At 36.2% G+C, this 23,810-nt stretch overlaps 1 protein-coding gene across 7 annotated transcripts in view; it reads left to right on the forward strand.

The window, feature by feature from the left end:
- LOC134540806 (neurobeachin) overlaps positions 1-23,810 on the forward strand; it is a 987,386-nt gene that overhangs the window by 555,558 nt on the left and 408,018 nt on the right. For 4 of the 7 annotated variants that reach the window (XM_063383739.1, XM_063383738.1, XM_063383742.1 and 1 more), the window contains exons 10-13: positions 1,967-2,074; positions 7,674-7,814; positions 11,055-11,203; positions 17,740-17,953. In XM_063383739.1, coding sequence (XP_063239809.1) covers positions 1,967-2,074; positions 7,674-7,814; positions 11,055-11,203; positions 17,740-17,953 — 612 coding nt within the window. The remainder of the gene's footprint in view (positions 1-1,966; positions 2,075-7,673; positions 7,815-11,054; positions 11,204-17,739; positions 17,954-23,810) is intronic. The other 3 variants (XM_063383741.1, XM_063383740.1, XM_063383744.1) reach the window with 1 other exon arrangement.

The following is a 23,810-nucleotide window of genomic DNA, read 5'->3' on the forward strand; positions in this document are numbered from 1 at the left end:
GATTCCTGTTTATATCAAATTAAATAATTAATTCCTTGTAAAATATATTTAAAAAATTGGTTGTCTGTAAAGTCGGTTTACGGACGATAGTTTAACGTGAAAACGTCATAACAAAACATTGATGAAATGATTGATCCAGAAGAAAAGGAAATATCATATTCGGCCTGAGACTGAGCCCTAATAGGTTTTTACAACCAAACCATTTAGGCATTAAAAATATTATATTCTTTGAGGAAGAATTTTTTTTTAATTTTTCTGTCTTTTGTATGAAAAAATCTACCTCTGCATACTTTTATGAATAAAATTGAATCATTTTTATTGAATAATCACTATTTTGTATGGATACAAGAAGGAGTGAAATGAAATGTACAATTTAATTAATAAATTTACTTTTATTTGCATTCATTAATTCAAATATATTTATTACTTTTGAAATGTTGCGTGTGCCGTATTTATTTTTTCAAGTACAAAAAAAAATTTCGCAGCTGCCGGGATTTGAACTGTCAACTGTTGGATTGGAAGTTAAGTTCAGTTCAGTTTAAAAGTTACCAATGCTAACCGCATGGCCACGAGGCCATACTTGAAAAACATACTTTCAGATCTTATATATATATATATATTTATAAAAATTTTGTTCACGATAGAGGAATAATATTATTTCGTTTTTTAAAACATTGTGCAAAAGATCCCGGGTGTAATTTGAATTATTATGTTTAACTGTAAAACACCATTGTTGGTTCAAAATGTATTTGAATATTCAACATTACTTTTAAATAACCGTACCAATTGTGCTGAAAATCGGTGGACGATCGTTAAATTACATAATATTAATAATTCAAACGACGAAAATATGATTGAAAAGTCAAATCGATGGTTGTTCCAATCGAGTGGAAGAGAGATGCCACGCATGCGTACAATGAGCATGAAGAGAGATGCCACGCATGCGTACAATGAGCATGAAGAGAGATGCCACGCATACGTACAATGAGCAAACAGGACACATCCGTAGTGGGACATCCGTATTGGGACATCCGTAGTGGGACACTTTTTCGTGCGTGCAGCCGGCGTTCATCGATTTATTAGACGTTGTCACGTCAAAACCTTAACTTTGAATCTTTTTTCATTGTAATTCATACCAGCATCCTTACTATTTTGTCTCTTGTTCAGTAAAAAAGTACTCTATCTGTACCTCATAAACAGGAAGTTTCATTTTTGGCGTGTTTGGACTCCACTCACAAAACTTTTTTTTTTTTTTATGTGATAACCTCTTATAAATGGATGAACGCCGGTTGCACGCACCAAAAAGCATGACTCATTGTCACGTTCTGACTGAGCCGAGCGTGCAAGAACCGGCCGACCACCGTGCGAGAAAATCTTCTATAATATCAAACAGGTTAAGGTAGGCTTTTTAAAAGCAGCAATTTAAAAAAAATTATTTTTTTGTACAATTTCGTCATTTCAAATTAACAATTTATTGAAATTGATTTTATTTCAGTTTATTTCTATAACTAATTGTTCGTGATTATATTTAAACAAATTATTTAAATTAAATTTGCAAAAACTGAAAATAATATTTGAAAATTAAAAAGTATGCAATTTTTCATGAATGTTTTATTATGACGTTATCGCGTAAAATTATTGTCCGTAAACCGACTTTACAGACAACCCCCCTCTTTTTTGGTATATATGCAGACACACCACATGGATGCACAAAAGTTTTTGTATGCTTATGAGACATATTGGGATTTCTTCTAGTGAAACATTTTTCTTTTATTCAGTCAAGTACATGAGTCTCTTGACATGAGAATTTTTTTTTTTTAGATGGTTACTATCAGACCATTATCTTAGTGTTTTGTTACAGAGCTGTAACATTGGAGTAGTAGTGGATTATGGGTAACGTACCATTAAGGGCAGTTATATTGTTTGTTTTTTTGTTTTTGTTTTTTTTCTGAATTGCTTGCTGCAGAGTCAGTTTCGGTTTGACAATGAATGCAACCTTAATCTTCCTGACAATCACAAAAGGGTGAGTGAACCGCCGTCGCAACTCTGCATGCCGGACCAAGCTTTGCTCTCTGTAAGCTTGCCACTTTTTTTACTTTTTTTTTTCTTTTAGTTCTTCTCACTATTCTTAGTACTTATTGTAGCCTTTATTTTTTTTTACGTTAGTCTATTTTAGCCTAGTGTGTTGTACATCTGACTTTCAGTTCCTGCTTTGTGTCGTGGCCAAAGTACAGTCTCTTCTTCTCGAGTTGGCCACTTTGCAACTATCTGTTGATCGTTTTCACAGCGTTGCGTTGCAGAGTATCTTTCAGTTAGCTTTTTTTTTTTTTTCTGAGATTAATGAGACGAAACTAACTGAGCGTGTGCAATGCGAAAGCGGGAAAGTGTGTTTGAAGTTCTTTTGAGGTAATATTTCATGTGTCTGTATTATTTAAATTTAACGACTGCAAATGTAAATTGAAACATTTAATTTTATTAAGTGGCTGTTTAAGTGTACACAGAGTACATAATCACGTCTCACCAAAATGATCCGAGGAAACATTAATTCTTTGAATGATTCGTGCAGTGAGAATCATTAAATCATTATTTCGGACACATGCCATAGTTTGCACTGTATTTAAAAAAAAAATAAACCTAAGGACAGACAAAGAAAGATGAATACACAAACACACAGAAAACAACCCAAAATCAGCCGATTTAAAATGATACTGTGGATGCAGCACAGAAAATTCCGTGGAAAAATCATTGGAAATGATTTCACAGCGCAGAGGAACAACAGTGAGCCGACAATGAAGAGACGGTTGCAGCAGAGAAGTAAATAGATAAACCGCAACTTTTGGAAAACACAGTGACTGTCAGAGTGACCCAAAGATGGTACCGAACAGACAACCTGGACAATACACAGACAATACAGACGACGCAGATGCGAGCCCAGTGATGAAATTAAACAGGTATTTTGGACAGCAAAATGACAACAGCACAGACAAACACAAAAGGTTTCACAAGAAAAAGCAGTAGCGATGTTTCGGGAATTGAGGACTTTCCTGTCGCCGGGCACAGACAGGACAACTGGACCCAGGGGCTGTGACAGATAACCGAATAGATGATAACAGAAATCTCTTAAAACTTACGCACAGTCATGTTATTTCACCGCAGGCTTGGAACCAAAATGAAAAAAAAATCCTTTGTAAGTAAAATAACACATACGTAATGTATTTAACTTTACAAAACTATCAATACACTCTTCAATACACATGTATTGCATAATGTACAGAAATGTATGTATACTGTTCATACTTGTGCACTACTATAAATTACACATTTCATACAGTAAATTCACTTTCCAGCTTTATATAGTAGGGTTTAAAAGTAATCTGTGGAAAATTTTAAAGATGACTGTTTGCTAGTTGAATCCCACACTTTTTTTTTAGACGATAACGGATAATGAAAATTGATGTTCTCACAAGTGTCTTTAATCAAAGAGTTACTGTATTCTCTATCATTTCTCACTAAAAATTTGCAGGGCATAAGGCTTTTGAAAAAGTGTCATGGAGCATTGTTTTACTCTGATTCATGCTTATGTGTACTAGTACATAGGGATAAGGAAAAGAACAGTTGAGGCTCTAATTACCTCAATGATAGACTCATATCACATATTCATTGGCTACTGTCTTGAGGGATGTGTTGACTCAGCCGTATGTGATTCTGAAAAACTCTGAGCCAGATGTAGCAAAATAACCCAAAAAAATTTTCCTGTCTCTAGCTGTATGTAATTCATTGTTTCATAACGATGGATAAATTACCTCAATTCAAGCAGACAAACAAAAAAAAATCATCATTTCATATTCACAAATTTTTGTAATTTAACATACATTGAAATTCAGGAAATAGTAAGAAACATATATATGTATAATTTTTTTTGTTCAAAAAAATTCTTGGCTTGTGATACTGGCCATCAAAGATGGTGCCTTTAAAGTCATTTCTCACTTGCGTTTTTTGGGTGAATTTTAATTTGATCTATCTAAATTCAATTTTTTTTGCATTTTTTTTAAATATTTGATTTTATCTGATTAATATAATATTCTCCTTTTAAAAATATGTGTCCAAATTCTCATGCTGTGGCCTTCTGAATTAAAAATAAATAAATTCCAAAAATTTTGATTTTTTTTTTTTTTTTTTTTGACTGTTGATCAGTACTATAGTGTACTACTGTAAAGTTTGTAACATTATATTTTGAAACATAATACAGCAGAACTACATATATTACAACTATGATTAGAAGATTAAAACAGTATATAATTCTTTTTTTTTTTTATGTTTCAAAATATAATGATACAAACTTTTGATTCTATTCACTCTTCTTCTGATCATTCTCACCCAGTTTCACGGTACACCTTTACAAAAAAAAAAAGAGCTTCCACTTTTGAGTTTTGACGGGGTTGTTCTTGCTGCCGCTGACTTTTGGCTGATGTTTGGCACCGGGCAACGGCAGTTCATGTGCACTGTAGCTTGTAGCGTTGGCTTGTGATGTCGCACTGCACCTCCGCGCCTGACGTAACGCTCACTCATGGGCGTCGCAAGGATATATTTTGGGGGGGGGGGGGGGGGGGGGGGGAATTCAATTGATTTAGTTGTTGAGGAATATCCATCCCCTGGGAAAAAAAAGCAGGGGGTTCCGGGGGGTCCTCCCCCGGAAAAATTTGGGGTTTGAAGGTGCAAAAAGGTGGTTTTTAGGCATTTTTCTTTCCTAAGTATTCTAATTATAGTTGGTTGCAATATATAATTTATTTTTTTGTAAAAAATATTTTCAGATAAAAAATTTGTTAAAAAAAAAAAAGGTTAACGTATCTGCTGGTGCTATATATCCACACAAAATCATTAATTCAAACGTCAGGAGAAACCTGAATGCTACACTTAAATGCCGCAGCAGTATTAAGAATATTTCGCTCATGTACACAGACGTAAGCAATAAAGTGATTACATTCACTATTATTATAGTATCTCTCCTCGGTATCGAACCTGATTTTGAATTTTACATGAAGATCGAATTGAAAAAGTGCTCACATTACCACGATTGGACTAAATGCACCATGCGCAACATATGGGTTATATCACAGAAATCATATTTTAATATAACTACGAAACTAAATATATTATTGGAGGGGACGAAATTGAAGACTTTTATTATTGGGGGGGGGGGGACGTGTCCCCCACGTCCCCCCCGCTTGCGACGCCCATGGCTCACTTGTCGGGATTCAAACTGCACATTGAGGGTAATGATTTTTTAATATGCAACAAAATGCACATGCAACCACGCACCAGAAATTCACGCATTTCGTCCAGTTTGTGCCCAAACGCAAGATGCGCAACGTGGCACGTGGTTTTTGTTTTCAAACAAGTGAAAAATCCTATCCTGGTACTTATTTAAATACTGATCTGATACATGTAACTATATATATTTTTTAAATTAATTTCAATGAAAATTATATTTCTCAGGTTTACTTAATAATTCATTAGCCACGAAAGTTATGTGAAATTGTACGTGGCATCGTTGGTATTCATCACTTTGTTGGATCAATTTAATATGATGAATATGGTATCAACATTTGTTCAGGGGTTGAGTGTACGAGATGGTGTTAAATTTTTGTGCTCGTTATAGATAACTAACAACATGTTTCTGTTTATAACTTCTCAGAGTAATCTTTGAACTACATGACATATTTTATTGTACTTCTGTTTTGTTCAAAGGGGGATTAGGACTCGCCGACTTGCAAATTTAAAATATCTTGATACCGCTTGCAATAAAGCTTCCACGCCGAATTTTATTGGTCGATACGTCATAGGACTTAGATTTGGCTATTTTTCAAAGTCGTCACTCGTGAACTGGTGTGGTTATCATTATTAGTTACAGTCACCCGCGTAAAATAGTAAGTTATTTTCTCGCAGCATTTAAAAAAAAAATAGAGCCTGTTAGTATATACAGTACGTGGTCACAACAAGGCATAGAAGGTCTGGGAGGTATGATTTATGCCTTGACGGGCAAAGAAAAATGTGGATAAATAGTTTACAAGATTTGTAGTAAAAAAAATCAAGAGGGAGAGGCCTAATCCCCCTTCAGTTAATGAACGTGAACAAGAAAATTAAATGAAAACCAAATCAGTAGTTAGCAATGGTTTATTCAGTTAAAAAGTCTCCATATGAAATTTTTTTTTTATCCTCATGACTAAAATTTTTTTTTGTACCCCCATATCACATTACCCATTAATCTATTTCACGTGCATTTATTTGCCAGCCTTTGTCTCCATCGTCTCTGTCACTGAGTTACTCAACCATATGTTACTTCGAATATAACTTTTATTTATATATATATGTATACGTCCTTAAAGCAATGTCCCAGTTATAAATTTCAATAGAGCATCAACTGAAAGCGTTTTGGAGTGTCGGTTCGGTCTCATTGTGACAACCATGTCGCAGTGAGATGGCAGAGACCTAAAATTTGGGGTAATGTTTAATAAAACAATTATATATATATATAAATAATTTTTTTATTAACCATTACCACAAATTTTAGGTCTTTGCCATCTCATTGCAACATGGTTTTCACAATAATTGAGACCGAAACAACACTCCGCAACGCTTCCAGTCGATGCTATCGAAATTTGGACGTAGTTATGCAAAAAAGCAACCATACCCACAATTTTATTATATTTTATTTGAAAATAAATTAAAATAGTACAAGGTTGATCGTACCGTCGTTGCTATTATTACATCAGTATTTATACTAGACCATTAGAATTATACCCGCATTATATTATCAATGGGAGAATTACAATTTAATATTAACTTTAACTTCAAAACACTCAGAATAGGTTTCATGTGGGTTGGTTCCTTTTTTGCATTACTACTACCATTTATGACCGGGACATTGCTTTAAGGACGTGCTGTGCTTGCAGTCGATGCTATCGAAATTCGGACGTAGTCATGCAAAAAAGGAACCAACTCACAATTGTATTATATTTTATTTGAAAATAAATTAAAATAGTACAAGGTCGATTGTACCGTCGTTGCCATTATTATATCAGTATTTATACTGGACCATTAAAATTATACCCACACTATGTTATCAATGGGAGAATTACGATTTATAATTAACTTTAACTTCAAAACACTCGGAATGGGTTTCATGTGGGTTGGTTCCTTTTTTTTGCATAACTGCGACCATTCATGACCGGGACATTGCTTCAAGGATGTGCTGTGCTTGCAGTCGATGCTATCGAAATTTGGACGTAGTTATGCAAAAAAGGAACCAACCCACAATTTCATTATATTTTATTTGAAAATAAATTAAAATAGTACAAGGTCGATCGTACCGTCGTTGCCACTATTATATCAGCATTTATACTGGACCATTAAAATCATACCCACATCATGTTATCAATTGGAGAATTACGATTTATAATTAACTTTAACTTCAAAACACTCGGAATAGGTTTCATGTGGGTTGGTTCCTTTTTTTTTTTGCATAACTACGACCATTCATGACCGGGACATTGCTTCAAGGATGTGCTGTGCTTACCGACGTCTGTAGTGTGTGTGTGTGTGTGTGTGTGTGTGTGCGTGTGTGAGCGTAACGAGCGCACCGGGGGGTGTGTTGTCTGCTCCCTGCCGGGCAGGTGCTATACGACGGCAAGCTGTCCGCGGCCATCGTCTTCATGTACAACCCGGTGGCGACAGACAGCCAGCTCTGCCTGCAGTCCGCTCCCAAGGGCAACGTCTCCTACTTCGTCCACACGCCCCACGCCCTCATGCTGCAGGTGGGTCGAGCCCCGGAGTCTCGCTTCTTCTTCAGTCGCGTCGATGACGGGAGCAAATTTTTCCACCTTGCAACGAAATTTTCGCAGAATGAAAAAAAAAAAAATTGGCTGTCTACAAAGTCGGTTTACGGACGATAGTTTAACGTGACAACGTCATTACAAAACATTGATGAAATGATCGCATACTTTCATGAATAAAATTGAATCATTTTTATTTGAATCATCACTATTTTGTACGGATACAAAGAAGGAGTGAAATGAAATCTACAATTTAATTTTATTTGCACTCATTAATTCAAATATGTTTATTACTTTAACGAAGAGATTATTTTAACTATAACTTTTATACGTGTTTGCTATTTAACTTCTTCCAATCTGTGTTATTCTGTTAAGGATAGGACAATGATAGGAAAAGTAGGAAACGAATGGGAGTGTTTCAAGTTTAATGTGCCTCGAAAAAGTCAAATCGATGGTTGTGCCAATCGAGTGGAAGAGAGATAGATGCGGCGCAAGCGTACAATGAGCGTAACGGGACACTTTTTTGTGCGTGCAGCCGGCGTTCATCGATTTATTAGACGTTGTCACATCAAAAAAGGGGGTACATACAACTAAAAATTACATGTGTGCTTTGAATTTTAAAACTTAATATTTTAGTGATTAATTGAATACAGGTCCACATATTAATTTAAAAAACAATAGTTTATTGTGATTGTTAGTGATATAAATTGTGTTTATGAACGTTTTCAAGTGAGGCTATAATTTTTTTATTTGCATTATAAATTATTACATTATGATTAATTGAAATTTATCTTGATTATTTTACTAAATTAATTTTTTTTTTATATGTATGTTTGTATTAATATTGAATACTGGGTATTTATTTAAAAATTTTGATTTGACTGAAATTATATCTCACTATGGTTTTTGTAATATCACAATTTTTATTTTATTATTATTTTTTAATTAAGTATTTTCATGAAATATTAAATTTTTTTTTTAAATCAATTAATTATGACTTCTAATGCACATACATAAGTACGCACATCCATTTTCATTATTTTTATTTTTATTTAAACATAATATTTATTATTTATTCATTCCCCACCTTTTTTTTAAACCATTTTTTAACAAATCATACTAACATCAATAACTTATTCTAATTTTTATTGGGTCACAAATTTTGTAACCAGATATTTCCTAAATGTAATGTTTTTGATTTTGAGTGCTGAAAAGTCACACATGTGATTGTAATTACAAACAATTTAAATATTTTACCGCTTTTTATTTATATTTAGTGAATATGGGCTGATACAATTTTAAACAAAACATAAAATGCAAGACAACTTTCATGATAGATTCAAAGGAAAATACCCTCAAATAATTAATTATCTATTTATTTCTATTGTGACATGTTTACAAACAGAGGGGCAAAGGGTTAGACACCATACCTAAATACAAATTAGTACAAAAATAATAACAAACATCAAATGAACTAATATATTTTCACAGAAATGGAAAAAACAAAGATAAACAAAAAAAAGTAGACAAAGGAAAAAAAAGTCTTACAAATTGAAGTGATACCTAATGCAGATATTAAAATCATAAGTTAAATATATGAGACAAAAAAGAAACAAATGCATTAGTACAATACAATAAACTACAGACACTCTTACAAAAGTTGATTACTAAGATAGCTATTGGATAGATCATGTGATATAACAAACAAAGATCATCATATTATATAGCAAACAAATACATTGAGGTTGTGTTAATATTTAGAATTAAAATGAATAGATTAAAAAGTAAAGTAGATTAATATAGGCTTGTAAGGTATGAACCCTAGCTTATTTTTATACTATTGGTATAATACTATTGATTCTGTTAAAATTATTTACTAATTTGAATAAAATATTATTTTTACTCATAGTACATAATAAATAAAGTGTCTATTGAAAGTAGGAACTTTGAAACCAATATTTTGTGTCAAATAGTTAAACTATATTTTGTGTTTTAAGCAATCATTTAACAAATTATGCATTTAAATTGTTCTTTGTATCATTCCTAAAGAGCCTTCTGTAATATGTAGATCCAAATATTAGTTTGTTAAGTTTTGATTTACAGTGTTAATTAATTAGGTTTGTAATTTGTCAATTTTAAAACGATTGGAATTACTTAAATTGTTCCAGATAGTGGCATTATTTGGATCTCACTAAGGAAATATATAGTCGTATTATAAAAATTACAAGAAAATTAAATGACCTACTTTGTTTGAGAGACAGAGCATTAAGGCCCTTGCCTACCCTGGTACACACACACGGTGTGAAGAGCTTCAGAAAAAAAATAGTGCGTGGAGTTCCTCCGCGCGGAAGAAGTGAAACATCGTAATGTGGAAATGAAAATAGGAAGGGGTGGATATTGATTTTTAGTGAAATCATATTGTATCAAATCAAACTAAAAAAACAAGTAAATAAAATAATGAATATTATAAATTAAAATAGAACAATAAAATAGAACAACAAGTACGTATTTCAGCTAATTTCACGACACTCACACTGTTTACTTTGCTGCATAGCAAGAATTCCACGCGCATGTGCTTGGAATATTGGACACTACTCGTTGCTAACGCTAGCGCTGGCCTGTAACAGGTATACTACGCGCATGCGTTCGAGTGCCACGCATTCACTCTCGCTCTGTCTCTTTCTATTCCCCCTCCCCAGGAGCGTTGAACGTTTAACGCAACAGTGTTTTCATACCCCCTCCATGGTAGCGTTAAACGTTTAACGCAACCTTGTTGGAAGTCGCATTAGAAGTTTCACTTCAAAAAACCCCACAAGATTTGAAAACTGCTCGAGATATCCGAGTGGTGTCTTTTCACGAAAACCACTTACGAGTACGCAGAGGGCGGATGGGTAGTTCCGTTTCCGTATTTGGTTTTTAAATTTAATTTTTAGAGGAGTGAACAGGGATGAATTATTTTTCGGAATTATGTTTAGACACGAAACGCCAAGTGCAGATTCTTGAAAGCACCCAAGGGACTTGCAATACCCCTTTATCTTCATTTCTCTGCCGTGTGATGTCACGGTCGCCGCTCGATGCACGACAGAAGAGATAAGCGAGCGTCGCGCCTATCGTCCCGCCTCGCCGACTGACTGACTTTAAACCGGGCAAGAAGCACGTGGGAGTTGGAGAAAGAGCTGCGCCCTGTGATGCGACGTGTTCCGCATCGTGCTGTCTCCGCAGGACGTGAAGGCGGTGATAACCAACTCCATCCACAGCACGCTGAACTCGGTGGGCGGCATTCAGGTGCTGTTCCCGCTCTTCTCGCAGCTGGACCTGCCGTACGACTGCCCGCCAGGATGCGCGGACGCCAAGCGGGACCCCGCGCTGTGGTGAGCGGCTCTCCCTTCCGTCCCAACCCCCCCAACCCCACCCCTTGTTAGCGAGCAGGCCCAGTGCCCCGGTCTCTGAGGGGCGGGAGAATTAGAATTTTTGGTTAGGGTAAGACAGGTCAGGGACATTTGAAGTTTTGGTTAGGGTAAGACAGGTCAGGGACATTTGAAGTTTTGGTTAGGGTGAGACAAGTCAGGGACATTTGAAGTTTTGGTTAGGGTGAGACAAGTCAGGGACATTTGAAGTTTTGGTTAGGGTAAGACAAGTCAGGGACATTTGAAGTTTTGGTTAGGGTAAGACAGGTCAGGGACATTTGAAGTTTTGGTTAGGGTGAGACAAGTCAGGGACATTTGAAGTTTTGGTTAGGGTGAGACAGGTCAGGGACATTTGAAGTTTTGGTTAGGGTAAGACAGGTCAGGGACATTTGAAGTTTTGGTTAGGGTGAGACAAGTCAGGGACATTTGAAGTTTTGGTTAGGGTGAGACAAGTCAGGGACATTTGAAGTTTTGGTTAGGGTGAGACAAGTCAGGGACATTTGAAGTTTTGGTTAGGGTAAGACAAGTCAGGGAAATTTGAAGTTTTGGTTAGGGTGAGACAAGTCAGGGACATTTGAAGTTTTGGTTAGGGTAAGACAAGTCAGGGAAATTTTAAGTTTTGGTTAGGGTAAGACAGGTCAGGGACATTTGAAGTTTTGGTTAGGGTAAGACAGGTCAGGGACATTTGAAGTTTTGGTTAAAGTAAGACAGGTCAGGGACATTTGAAGTTTTGGTTAGGGTGAGACAAGTCAGGGACATTTGAAGTTTTGGTTAGGGTGAGACAAGTCAGGGAAATTTAAAGTTTTGGTTAGGGTAAGAAAGTCAGGGACATTTGAAGTTTTGGTTAGGGTAAGACAGGTCAGGGACATTTGAAGTTTTGGTTAGGGTGAGACAAGTCAGGGACATTTGAAGTTTTGGTTAGGGTGAGACAAATCAGGGACATTTGAAGTTTTGGTTAGGGTAAGACAGGTCAGGGACATTTGAAGTTTTGGTTAGGGTGAGACAAGTCAGGGACATTTGAAGTTTTGGTTAGGGTGAGACAAGTCAGGGACATTTGAAGTTTTGGTTAGGGTAAGACAAGTCAGGTGACATATGAAGTTTTTGTTAGGGTAACAAGTCAGGGACATTTGAAGTTTTGGTTAGGGTAAGACAAGTCAGGTGACATATGAAGTTTTGGTTAGGGTGAGACAAGTCAGGGACATTTAAAGTTTTGGTTAGGGTAAGAAAGTCAGGGACATTTGAAGTTTTGGTTAGGGTAAGACAGGTCAGGGACATTTGAAGTTTTGGTTAGGGTAAGACAAGTCAGGGAAATTTGAAGTTTTGGTTAGGGTAAGACAGGTCAGGGACATTTGAAGTTTTGGTTAGGGTAAGACAAGTCAGGGACATTTGAAGTTTTGGTTAGGGTAAGACAGGTCAGGGACATTTGAAGTTTTGGTTAGGGTAACAAGTCAGGTGGCATTTGAAGTTTTGGTTAGGGTAAGACAAGTCAGGGACATTAGAAGTTTTGGTTAGGGTAAGACAAGTCAGGGAAATTTAAAGTTTTGGTTAGGGTAAGAAAGTCAGGGACATTTGAAGTTTTGGTTAGGGTAAGACAGGTCAGGGACATTTGAAGTTTTGGTTAGGGTAAGACAAGTCAGGGAAATTTGAAGTTTTGGTTAGGGTAAGACAGGTCAGGGACATTTGAAGTTTTGGTTAGGGTGAGACAAGTCAGGGACATTTGAAGTTTTGGTTAGGGTGAGACAAGTCAGGGACATTTGAAGTTTTGGTTAGGGTAAGACAAGTCAGGTGACATATGAAGTTTTTGTTAGGGTAACAAGTCAGGGACATTTGAAGTTTTGGTTAGGGTAAGACAAGTCAGGTGACATATGAAGTTTTGGTTAGGGTGAGACAAGTCAGGGACATTTAAAGTTTTGGTTAGGGTAAGACAAGTCAGGGACATTTGAAGTTTTGGTTAGGGTAAGACAGGTCAGGGACATTTGAAGTTTTGGTTAGGGTGAGACAAGTCAGGGACATTTGAAGTTTTGGTTAGGGTGAGACAAGTCAGGGACATTTAAAGTTTTGGTTAGGGTGAGACAAGTCAGGGACATTTGAAGTTTTGGTTAGGGTAAGACAAGTCAGGTGACATATGAAGTTTTGGTTAGGGTGAGACAAGTCAGGGACATTTGAAGTTTTGGTTAGGGTAAGACAAGTCAGGGAAATTTGAAGTTTTGGTTAGGGTGAGACAAGTCAGGGACATTTGAAGTTTTGGTTAGGGTAAGACAAGTCAGGGAAATTTGAAGTTTTGGTTAGGGTAAGACAGGTCAGGGACATTTGAAGTTTTGGTTAGGGTAAGACAGGTAGGGACATTTGAAGTTTTGGTTAGGGTAAGACAGGTCAGGGACATTTGAAGTTTTGGTTAGGGTGAGACAAGTCAGGGACATTTGAAGTTTTGGTTAGGGTGAGACAAGTCAGGGACATTTGAAGTTTTGGTTAGGGTGAGACAGGTCAGGGACATTTGAAGTTTTGGTTAGGGTGAGACTAGTCAGGGACATTTGAAGTTTTGGTTAGGGTGAGACAAGTCAGGGACATTTGAAGTTTTGGTTAGGGTAAGACAAGTCAGGGAAATTTGAAGTTTTGGTTAGGGTAAGACAGGTCAGGGACATTTGAAGTTTTGGTTAGGGTGAGACAGGTCAGGGACATTTGAAGTTTTGGTTAGGGTGAGACAAGTCAGGGACATTTGAAGTTTTGGTTAGGGTAAGACAAGTCAGGGAAATTTGAAGTTTTGGTTAGGGTAAGACAGGTCAGGGACATTTGAAGTTTTGGTTAGGGTAAGACAGGTCAGGGACATTTGAAGTTTTGGTTAGGGTGAGACAAGTCAGGGACATTTGAAGTTTTGGTTAGGGTGAGACAAGTCAGGGACATTTGAAGTTTTGGTTAGGGTAAGACAGGTCAGGGACATTTGAAGTTTTGGTTAGGGTGAGACAAATCAGGGACATTTGAAGTTTTGGTTAGGGTAAGACAGGTCAGGGACATTTGAAGTTTTGGTTAGGGTGAGACAAGTCAGGGACATTTGAAGTTTTGGTTAGGGTAAGACAAGTCAGGTGACATATGAAGTTTTTGTTAGGGTAACAAGTCAGGGACATTTGAAGTTTTGGTTAGGGTAACAAGTCAGGTGGCATTTGAAGTTTTGGTTAGGGTAAGACAAGTCAGGAACATTAGAAGTTTTGGTTAGGGTAAGACAAGTCAGGGAAATTTGAAGTTTTGGTTAGGGTAAGAAAGTCAGGGACATTTGAAGTTTTGGTTAGGGTAAGACAGGTCAGGGACATTTGAAGTTTTGGTTAGGGTAAGACAAGTCAGGGAAATTTGAAGTTTTGGTTAGGGTAAGACAGGTCAGGGACATTTGAAGTTTTGGTTAGGGTGAGACAAGTCAGGGACATTTGAAGTTTTGGTTAGGGTAAGACAGGTCAGGGACATTTGAAGTTTTGGTTAGGGTAAGACAAGTCAGGGAAATTTGAAGTTTTGGTTAGGGTAAGACAGGTCAGGGACATTTGAAGTTTTGGTTAGGGTAAGACAAGTCAGGGAAATTTGAAGTTTTGGTTAGGGTAAGACAGGTCAGGGACATTTGAAGTTTTGGTTAGGGTGAGACAAGTCAGGGACATTTGAAGTTTTGGTTAGGGTGAGACAAGTCAGGGACATTTTAAGTTTTGGTTAGGGTAAGACAAGTCAAGTGACATATGAAGTTTTTGTTAGGGTAACAAGTCAGGGACATTTGAAGTTTTGGTTAGGGTAAGACAAGTCAGGTGACATATGAAGTTTTGGTTAGGGTGAGACAAGTCAGGGACATTTGAAGTTTTGGTTAGGGTAAGACAAGTCAGGGATATTTGAAGTTTTGGTTAGGGTAAGACAGGTTAGGGACATTTGAAGTTTTGGTTAGGGTGAGACAAGTCAGGGACATTTGAAGTTTTGGTTAGGGTGAGACAAGTCAGGGACATTTGAAGTTTTGGTTAGGGTAAGACAGGTCAGGGACATTTGAAGTTTTGGTTAGGGTGAGACAAGTCAGGGACATTTGAAGTTTTGGTTAGGGTAAGACAAGTCAGGTGACATATGAAGTTTTGGTTAGGGTGAGACAAGTCAGGGACATTTGAAGTTTTGGTTAGGGTAAGACAAGTCAGGGAAATTTGAAGTTTTGGTTAGGGTGAGACAAGTCAGGGACATTTGAAGTTTTGGTTAGGGTAAGACAAGTCAGGGAAATTTGAAGTTTTGGTTAGGGTAAGACAGGTCAGGGACATTTGAAGTTTTGGTTAGGGTAAGACAGGTCAGGGACATTTGAAGTTTTGGTTAGGGTAAGACAGGTCAGGGACATTTGAAGTTTTGGTTAGGGTAAGACAAGTCAGGGACATTAGAAGTTTTGGTTAGGGTAAGACAAGTCAGGGAAATTTGAAGTTTTGGTTAGGGTAAGAAAGTCAGGGACATTTGAAGTTTTGGTTAGGGTAAGACAGGTCAGGGACATTTGAAGTTTTGGTTAGGGTAAGACAAGTCAGGGAAATTTGAAGTTTTGGTTAGGGTAAGACAGGTCAGGGACATTTGAAGTTTTGGTTAGGGTGAGACAAGTCAGGGACATTTGAAGTTTTGGTTAGGGTAAGACAAGTCAGGGAAATTTGAAGTTTTGGTTAGGGTAAGACAGGTCAGGGACATTTGAAGTTTTGGTTAGGGTGAGACAGGTCAGGGACATTTGAAGTTTTGGTTAGGGTGAGACAAGTCAGGGACATTTGAAGTTTTGGTTAGGGTAAGACAAGTCAGGGAAATTTGAAGTTTTGGTTAGGGTAAGACAGGTCAGGGACATTTGAAGTTTTGGTTAGGGTAAGACAGGTCAGGGACATTTGAAGTTTTGGTTAGGGTAAGACAGGTCAGGGACATTTGAAGTTTTGGTTAGGGTGAGACAAGTCAGGGACATTTGAAGTTTTGGTTAGGGTGAGACAAGTCAGGGACATTTGAAGTTTTGGTTAGGGTAAGACAGGTCAGGGACATTTGAAGTTTTGGTTAGGGTGAGACAAGTCAGGGACATTTGAAGTTTTGGTTAGGGTAAGACAAGTCATGTGACATATGAAGTTTTTGTTAGGGTAACAAGTCAGGGACATTTGAAGTTTTGGTTAGGGTAACAAGTCAGGTGGCATTTGAAGTTTTGGTTAGGGTAAGACAAGTCAGGAACATTAGAAGTTTTGGTTAGGGTAAGACAAGTCAGGGAAATTTGAAGTTTTGGTTAGGGTAAGAAAGTCAGGGACATTTGAAGTTTTGGTTAGGGTAAGACAGGTCAGGGACATTTGAAGTTTTGGTTAGGGTAAGACAAGTCAGGGAAATTTGAAGTTTTGGTTAGGGTAAGACAGGTCAGGGACATTTGAAGTTTTGGTTAGGGTGAGACAAGTCAGGGACATTTGAAGTTTTGGTTAGGGTGAGACAAGTCAGGGACATTTGAAGTTTTGGTTAGGGTAAGACAAGTCAGGTGACATATGAAGTTTTTGTTAGGGTAACAAGTCAGGGACATTTGAAGTTTTGGTTAGGGTAACAAGTCAGGTGGCATTGAAGTTTTGGTTAGGGTAAGACAAGTCAGGAACATTAGAAGTTTTGGTTAGGGTAAGACAAGTCAGGGAAATTTGAAGTTTTGGTTAGGGTAAGAAAGTCAGGGACATTTGAAGTTTTGGTTAGGGTAAGACCAGGGGTGCAACAACTAAATTTCCAAAGGGGGGGGGCAATATACCTTTTTATAAAGAATCATCGATCCCTCCTATTGAAGGCAGGGTGGTCCGGGGGTCCTCCCCCAAAAAAATTTGTATTTCAAGGTGGAAAATGGTGCTATTTAAGCAGTTTTATTATCTGAAAATTGATTACACAGCACTTTCTTTGCCCCCGTTTGCCCCCACTTTAAGGTTTCAGGGGGGGGGGGCAATATCCCCTTACCCCCCTCCCCTGTTGTTGCACCCCTGGGTAAGACATTAGACAAGTCAGGGAAATTTTGAAGTTTTGGTTATGGTAAGATAATTAAGGGAAATGTGAAGTTTTTTGGGTAAGTCAGTAAGGTAAATTTGAAGTTTTTGGTTAGGGTAAGACAAGTCAGGGAAATTTGAAGTTTTGGTTGGGGTAAGACAAGTGAGGGACATTTGAAGTTTTGGTTGGGGTAAGACAAGTCAGGGACATTTGAAGTTTTGGTTAGGGTAAGACAAGTCAGGGAAATTTGAAGTTTTGTTAAGGGTAAGACAAGTCAGGGACATTTGAAGTTTTTGGTTAGGGTAAGACAAGTCAGGGACATTTGAAGTTTTGGTTGGGGTAAGGCAAGTCAGGTAAATTTGAAGTTTTGGTTAGGGTAAGACAAGTCAGGGACATTCGAAGTTTTGGTTAGGGTAAGACAAGTCAGGGACATTTGAAGTTTATGTTAGGGTAAGACAAGTCAGGGGAAATGGTAAGTTTTGTCAGGGTTAAGTCAGTCAGATTGAAGAACCGTGTGGCCACCCTGTGTCGTGCCGCAGCTCCAAGCTGCTGGGGTTCATCTGCGAGCTGGTGGAGAGCTCCCAGACGGTGCAGCAGCACATGATCCAGAACCGGGGGTTCCTGGTGGTCAGCTACATGCTGCAGCGCTCGTCGCGGGACCACCTCACGCCCGAGGTGCTGGGCTCCTTCCTGGGCCTCACCAAGTACCTGGTCACCTGCCTCGGCTCCAACAGCGAGCTGCTGCTCAAGCAGGTACCGGCCCCGCGCCCCGCCTGCCGCTTCCCTTCCCATCACCGCTTCCCGCCCGCACCGGCACCCCGAGGATTAGAAACTGTGTTCCTGCCTGCCGGTCCTTCTGAAGTGATTGATCAAATTAAAATTGGATTCGTCCATCAGCTCGTAAATACTCTGTACCCGTACGGCTCATAGTCTACTTCCCGTTCCAGGCCGTTATTTTATATTTACGCCCCACGCGGCGGTTGAACCTGCCGACTTTATGAGTTCGCCGAACTTTCACAGAAAGAATGAAATGGTATGTGAAACTGGAACTTTTTAGGTTTAAAGTTAATTGTACTGGCTGCTATGTGATGTGGTTTAATTTATTTAATAATTTTTATATATATATATATATATATATATATATATATGTATATATATATATGTATATATATATATATATATATATATATATATATATATATATATACATATATATATATAATCTCACCTGGTCTTGAAATTACTAATTGGAATTTTTATGATTTTAAAAGGCTGAATAGAATAAAAAAATTTTTTTTTAAGAATTTTAAACCATACCAAGCAGAAGTCACCAGTATTCCCTTTAAACCCAAACATGTTCAGTTATTTATTCCATTTGGTTCTCCTTATCCATACTGCAGAAATGTGTTAAAAATCTAACTTTACCAGCTGATTATGCAAAAAGTATGTACTAATTTTTTTTTTTTTTTTTTCCTATTTGTGGAAGTTTTGCCACTGGAAAAGTCTGCAAAGTTTGCCCGTGTTAAATGTTAGAATAAAGTAATGATCTGAAATGAGACATACATCCTTAAGAAACCAAACAACACCATTTTTAGTTCACTGTGTTTAGGCGTTAACAATATTCTAGGTAGTATACATTCTTAGAATGATTCTTGTACTGAAGGAGATTGCTTTAAATAAATATTTAGGACCTACACCATTGCTATTTTGCCCTTTTATGTCACAGAGAAAACTCAAAGATTGAACAAAGAAAGATAAATACGCAAAAACACAGAAAATTAGCAAAAATCTGCCAATGTCAAATGTTAAGTGCGTAGATACCACAGAGAATGCTGTAGAAGGAATAAGTCTTAACTTCTTCACAGCAAGTGCGAAAACAGTGGGCTGACAAGACGGTTGCGACAAAAAACAGTAAATAAGACAAAACATCAAACTTGTCTGTATTCACTGTTTGTGTTGCAACTTTTCTGTCCACTGTGTTTGCCTGTGCTGTGATATTGCTTTGACTAATTCTTTCCCACGGAATTCCCTGTGCTGTTGATGTAATTAACTTTTGACATTGGTTTATTTTGGCTTATTTTCCGTGTTTTTGTGCATTTATCTTTCTCTGTCCGTTCTTTGTGTTTTCTGTATGCATGCAGTGTAAAGTAGCAATAGCATACGAAAAATAATAATTTAAATCATTCAAGGTATAATTTCATTTTCAGTATTCTTCTACATTAAAGCATATTATATAATGGAACATATGATGTCATTAGTGACTGACTGCTACAAAACATTTTCCTTATTAAGTCATTGGCATTTGTAATTGAATGAATTTTCGGGAATTAATACTGTAATAATACTGACAATAAACACTGTGTAATAGTCTTTGAATATCTCTTAAAGTGTGATCTTCTCTTTTACACAAGGCCAATTCTCTATATGTCACAATCCTTATGGCGTGGAAACGGTTGAATTCATAATGGCATCTCTTTGCTACTATCTTTCTGCCTTAAGTACTCAAGTTCACAGTCTACCTCAATTTATGACCATGTACTCATCATGTACCTAAGTGGCTGAGAGACTAAGTACGTAGATTTATGAGTACTTATTAAGTACCCGTAGTGACTTACAGCTCTCGTCAGTTTATGAGCACCAAGTACGATAATGATGTATCACTGCAGTATTTTATGAATACATGAAAATGATTTAGGTACATTATTTTGAGTCAAGGTAGTTTTTTTATACTGGTACGACAGAGTTTAAGAGTTTTGTTTTATGTAGGCTTATCTCTGTAGTTGATTATTTTGTGTATTAGAGCATTTTGATTTTCATAAAGGTTTCGCTGTATACTTCTAAGTTCTTATTACCATAGTTCAGTATTTTTGAATATTTCTTTGGGTCAGCACATTTTTTTTTTATCACAAAGGGTTCTATCAGAGCTTCGAACCTGCAATATGTTGGTGGCTGTATTTAATGGTATTTTTCCTACTAGGATTTGAAGTTACTGTATTATAATACACCATTTTCTGTATATTAATTTTAGGTGAATAATAGTGTATTTAATAGCTCATGTTTTCTCTTTCCTTTATTATTTTTTTTGTGTCAATGTAAATATGCCTAGTACAGTCAAATTAGTTTTGGAATTATATTTTATATTTAGTGCTTTTTCACAGAACATTATTTTTAACAATTGTATTTTTATGGTTTGATGTAAGGAATTATACGGAATCTGGTTTTTAACTATGGTACGGTTTTAGTATTTATTATATTCCATTTGTTTTATACACAATCTAGTATGTGTCCTAAAAATTGTGAAGTCATATTTCTAAATAAACTGAAGGGAAGATTTTAATATTTAGAGGTTTTGTTGAGATTTTTGAGTCGTCTTTGTTCTTAATTCAGTTTTAAAATTTTTTGCACATATAATGAGGAGGTATTTTCATAAAATATTTTCATGTACCTTGCCATGCCATCATATCTATTTGAAAATTTTTTTAAGATTAGTACTTAGTTTGTTTGAAACGTGGGTTATTTTTGTCAAGCGAAGCACGAAGAGAAGATAGTTTTTCAGTTTAAAAATATTTCGATTTCATAAAATTAATATTTGAAAATTGGTATAAATCCTTACAGCAATCTTCATTTATATAGTTTCTGTGTTTTTGCTAATAGAGTGTATTGTAAAGAGTAGTGCAGATAGTATACTATTTTCTTTGTAAATGTAATTAATTACTTTTCCGCAGCGTTTCTTTTGCCAACGAGAAAGTATATGCTTATGGAATGAGAAGATCTTTACTTTCGTTTGATGAATATCGGGGTTTGCATCAGTGTGTACTGTCCGTAATCGCTACAGCAATACTTGTTTGTTTTAACAGTATTATCTGACGTTGATAATCACGCCCATTTGAGCTTCCGGCTTTTGGTCTTTTAAACATGTAACCATGGTTATTAGCTTGTTTTGACGGGGCACATACTCCACGGAGATAATAGCCTTCCTTACCCATGAATGTACTCTCTTTTATACTCATGTCACACTAAACTCATATATACCTGTACATAGTTCTTATCTGCAAAAAAAAATCTTGGGAAATGTATTATTCTTTTCATAAAGTAGACTTTATTTTCACTGTAATGAGCTGTGCCTAAAAAAAGTTCCATCTTCTATGGCTGAAAATTTATTTTTATCGACTAATGAGTCATTCATGATTTCTTATCCTCTTCTTGTTGAAGCTTGATGCAAAATTTTATTCTTCTCTGTAACATTTGTTACCGCCCCAATTGAAAATATTTGATTGTTCCTCAACATTATGAGTAATTGTATTATCTAGTAAAGTTAATTTAATAAATGTGAAATTTAGTTCAGAGTATTACTTTATTCAAAATAATTAGAAACGTAAGTAAAATAATGATGCTTATATTTCAGTGCTTAGCATACTACTTATGAAGTGTGAGTAATTTAATGTGATGTTTCACATTTTTTGGTCATTAGAGAGTGTGAATTTCCAACCATGAAAAAAAATATACCTTTTCACTATTACGTAATTATTTAACTTTTTATTTGTGATTTTTTTATATAGTTTATAGAGTTTGATGTTTAAGTACCATAGATACTCTCATTTTTTTTTATAAATTTAAGCTATCGCCTTGGTTAGTCTTATCGTGCTATTGATAATTTGACCTTGTTATTAACAACCAGGAACTTACATGTAGTTTAAAAAAAAAAAATTGCTTTTGTAGTTTAGCGTGCCCAGTTGTTTTTGAGTCTACTCTAGTAAATTTTTAGTGATATTCACGCCAAAACCAAAATTTAAAAAAAGACACTATCATCATGACATAAACAAAAAAAAATAAAGTTTCGACCAAATTTCTGTGATGACTTGACGTTCGGACTTGAAATGGCAAACCTTTTCTAATTCTCAATTGTGTGTCGGGTAATCGCCAGCCACTTCACGCAGTTCCGCACTGTTGCCGTGCTGTCACGTCTCACACCACCGCGCACATGCTGTTTGGTAGCACACGCAATGGAAACACTAACTGCTCACAGTAGGTGGGTCGATTCAAGATTCCGGGTTCTTATCATTCTGATTCTCTCAATATTCTCATTAACTCTTGTAGGGTTTTTTTTTTGTGTGTGTGTGTGTGTGTGTGTGTGTATTTGTAGCAATGAAACATTACTTCTTAGATCTAGCTGCAACAGTCCGTGTCATTATTCTGATGTGAATGACGTCACATTGTCGCTCGGAAAACTGCCCTGTCTACAGTTACGATGTCTAAAGTAGTCGCAATAGCGTGCTAAATATATAGCCCCACAATATGTTTTTTTTCTATTGTTTTTGTTTGTTGTTTTTATTCATTAATCCAAATTTGGATTTGGTCTTCTTTTGCTTCCTAACACACTGTACATTCCTTTCTGTTAAATATCAGATTTATAAAAATGGAACCGTAAACCGTAAAGATCATGAGTGTCTTTCTTCTGTGCTACCAAAGGACACAGATTGGAACATAAAAAGTCCCCCCAAGTCGACCAATGTACTTGGACCAAAGATTCCACGCGTCCACGACATTAGAGGTGTCATGCGGACCAATCAGCAATCAGTGTCGGTCGGGCACAGTTTTTGACATGGCTATTGTAGACGGGGCTCATTACGTTTACTTTGAAACATGACAACTTAATCAGTTTATTATTACTGAAACAAAGCATTTTCAATAGCCTGCAGAATATTATAAAGTTTTTGTTGTAGCGCATTGTCTCTTACTTTGGGTCGCCTTGCACTTGAGATTATGTTATAATTTAGGTTTTATTATATACAAGTTAATTTTTTTTACTTGGGAGCATCCTTTTTGCATTATATTTTATTCTGTATGAGAAGTAAAATTATGTTTATTATTTTCAGAGGCGATGATGTATTTTAAATTAAAGCACATTGGAGGTAAATTTGTATTTTTAATTGCCATCGTTAACAAGGTTGACTTGTCTTTAATACTGCTTCAGATTTAAAAATGCGTAACATTAAAGTAGGATTTTTTATTTTTTACAAATGTTTTATTTTTGAGATTGATAAGTATTTGCGAGTTGACTTTAATCTTGGGGTTATTGTTTTTTCCAAGTTGCCCTGTGTTATGCAAAAAAAAATTTTTGAGAGATAGGAAGAGAGAGAGAATCAGAATTGGTGTTTTAAATTTAATATGATTTGTTCCCTTCTGGTAATAAAAGAGTGTGTAGTATAGAATAATCAGCAAATGAATCGACCCATTGTATTTATTTAATAATTCACGCCACAATCACTCCACTCATGACACACACACAACTTTTATTGCACTCTTTGGGTACGTACGCAAGCTTTATTCAGTGAATTGTCTAATCTGTAGGATGTGTGTACTGCTTTATTGGTCTAGCCTCTTTTTGTATGTCTCGTGGGAATTTGGGTATGTACATGATTATTTGCAATACATTCTGTCGTTTCCGTTTTGCTAGTTGTATTAAGTGATTATTTTATTCTATTTTCTCAATCTCGTTTCTGTTGTATGATGTGCACAAATTTTTTTTTTTACAATAACTCAATTATTTTGAACTATATATTCAAGCAGATTATTTTTTGGTAGTCTTAAATGCAATGTAAGAAAATAA

The sequence above is a fragment of the Bacillus rossius genome, chromosome 17 (assembly GCF_032445375.1).
Source record: "Bacillus rossius redtenbacheri isolate Brsri chromosome 17, Brsri_v3, whole genome shotgun sequence".
Lineage (NCBI taxonomy): Eukaryota > Metazoa > Arthropoda > Insecta > Phasmatodea > Bacillidae > Bacillus > Bacillus rossius.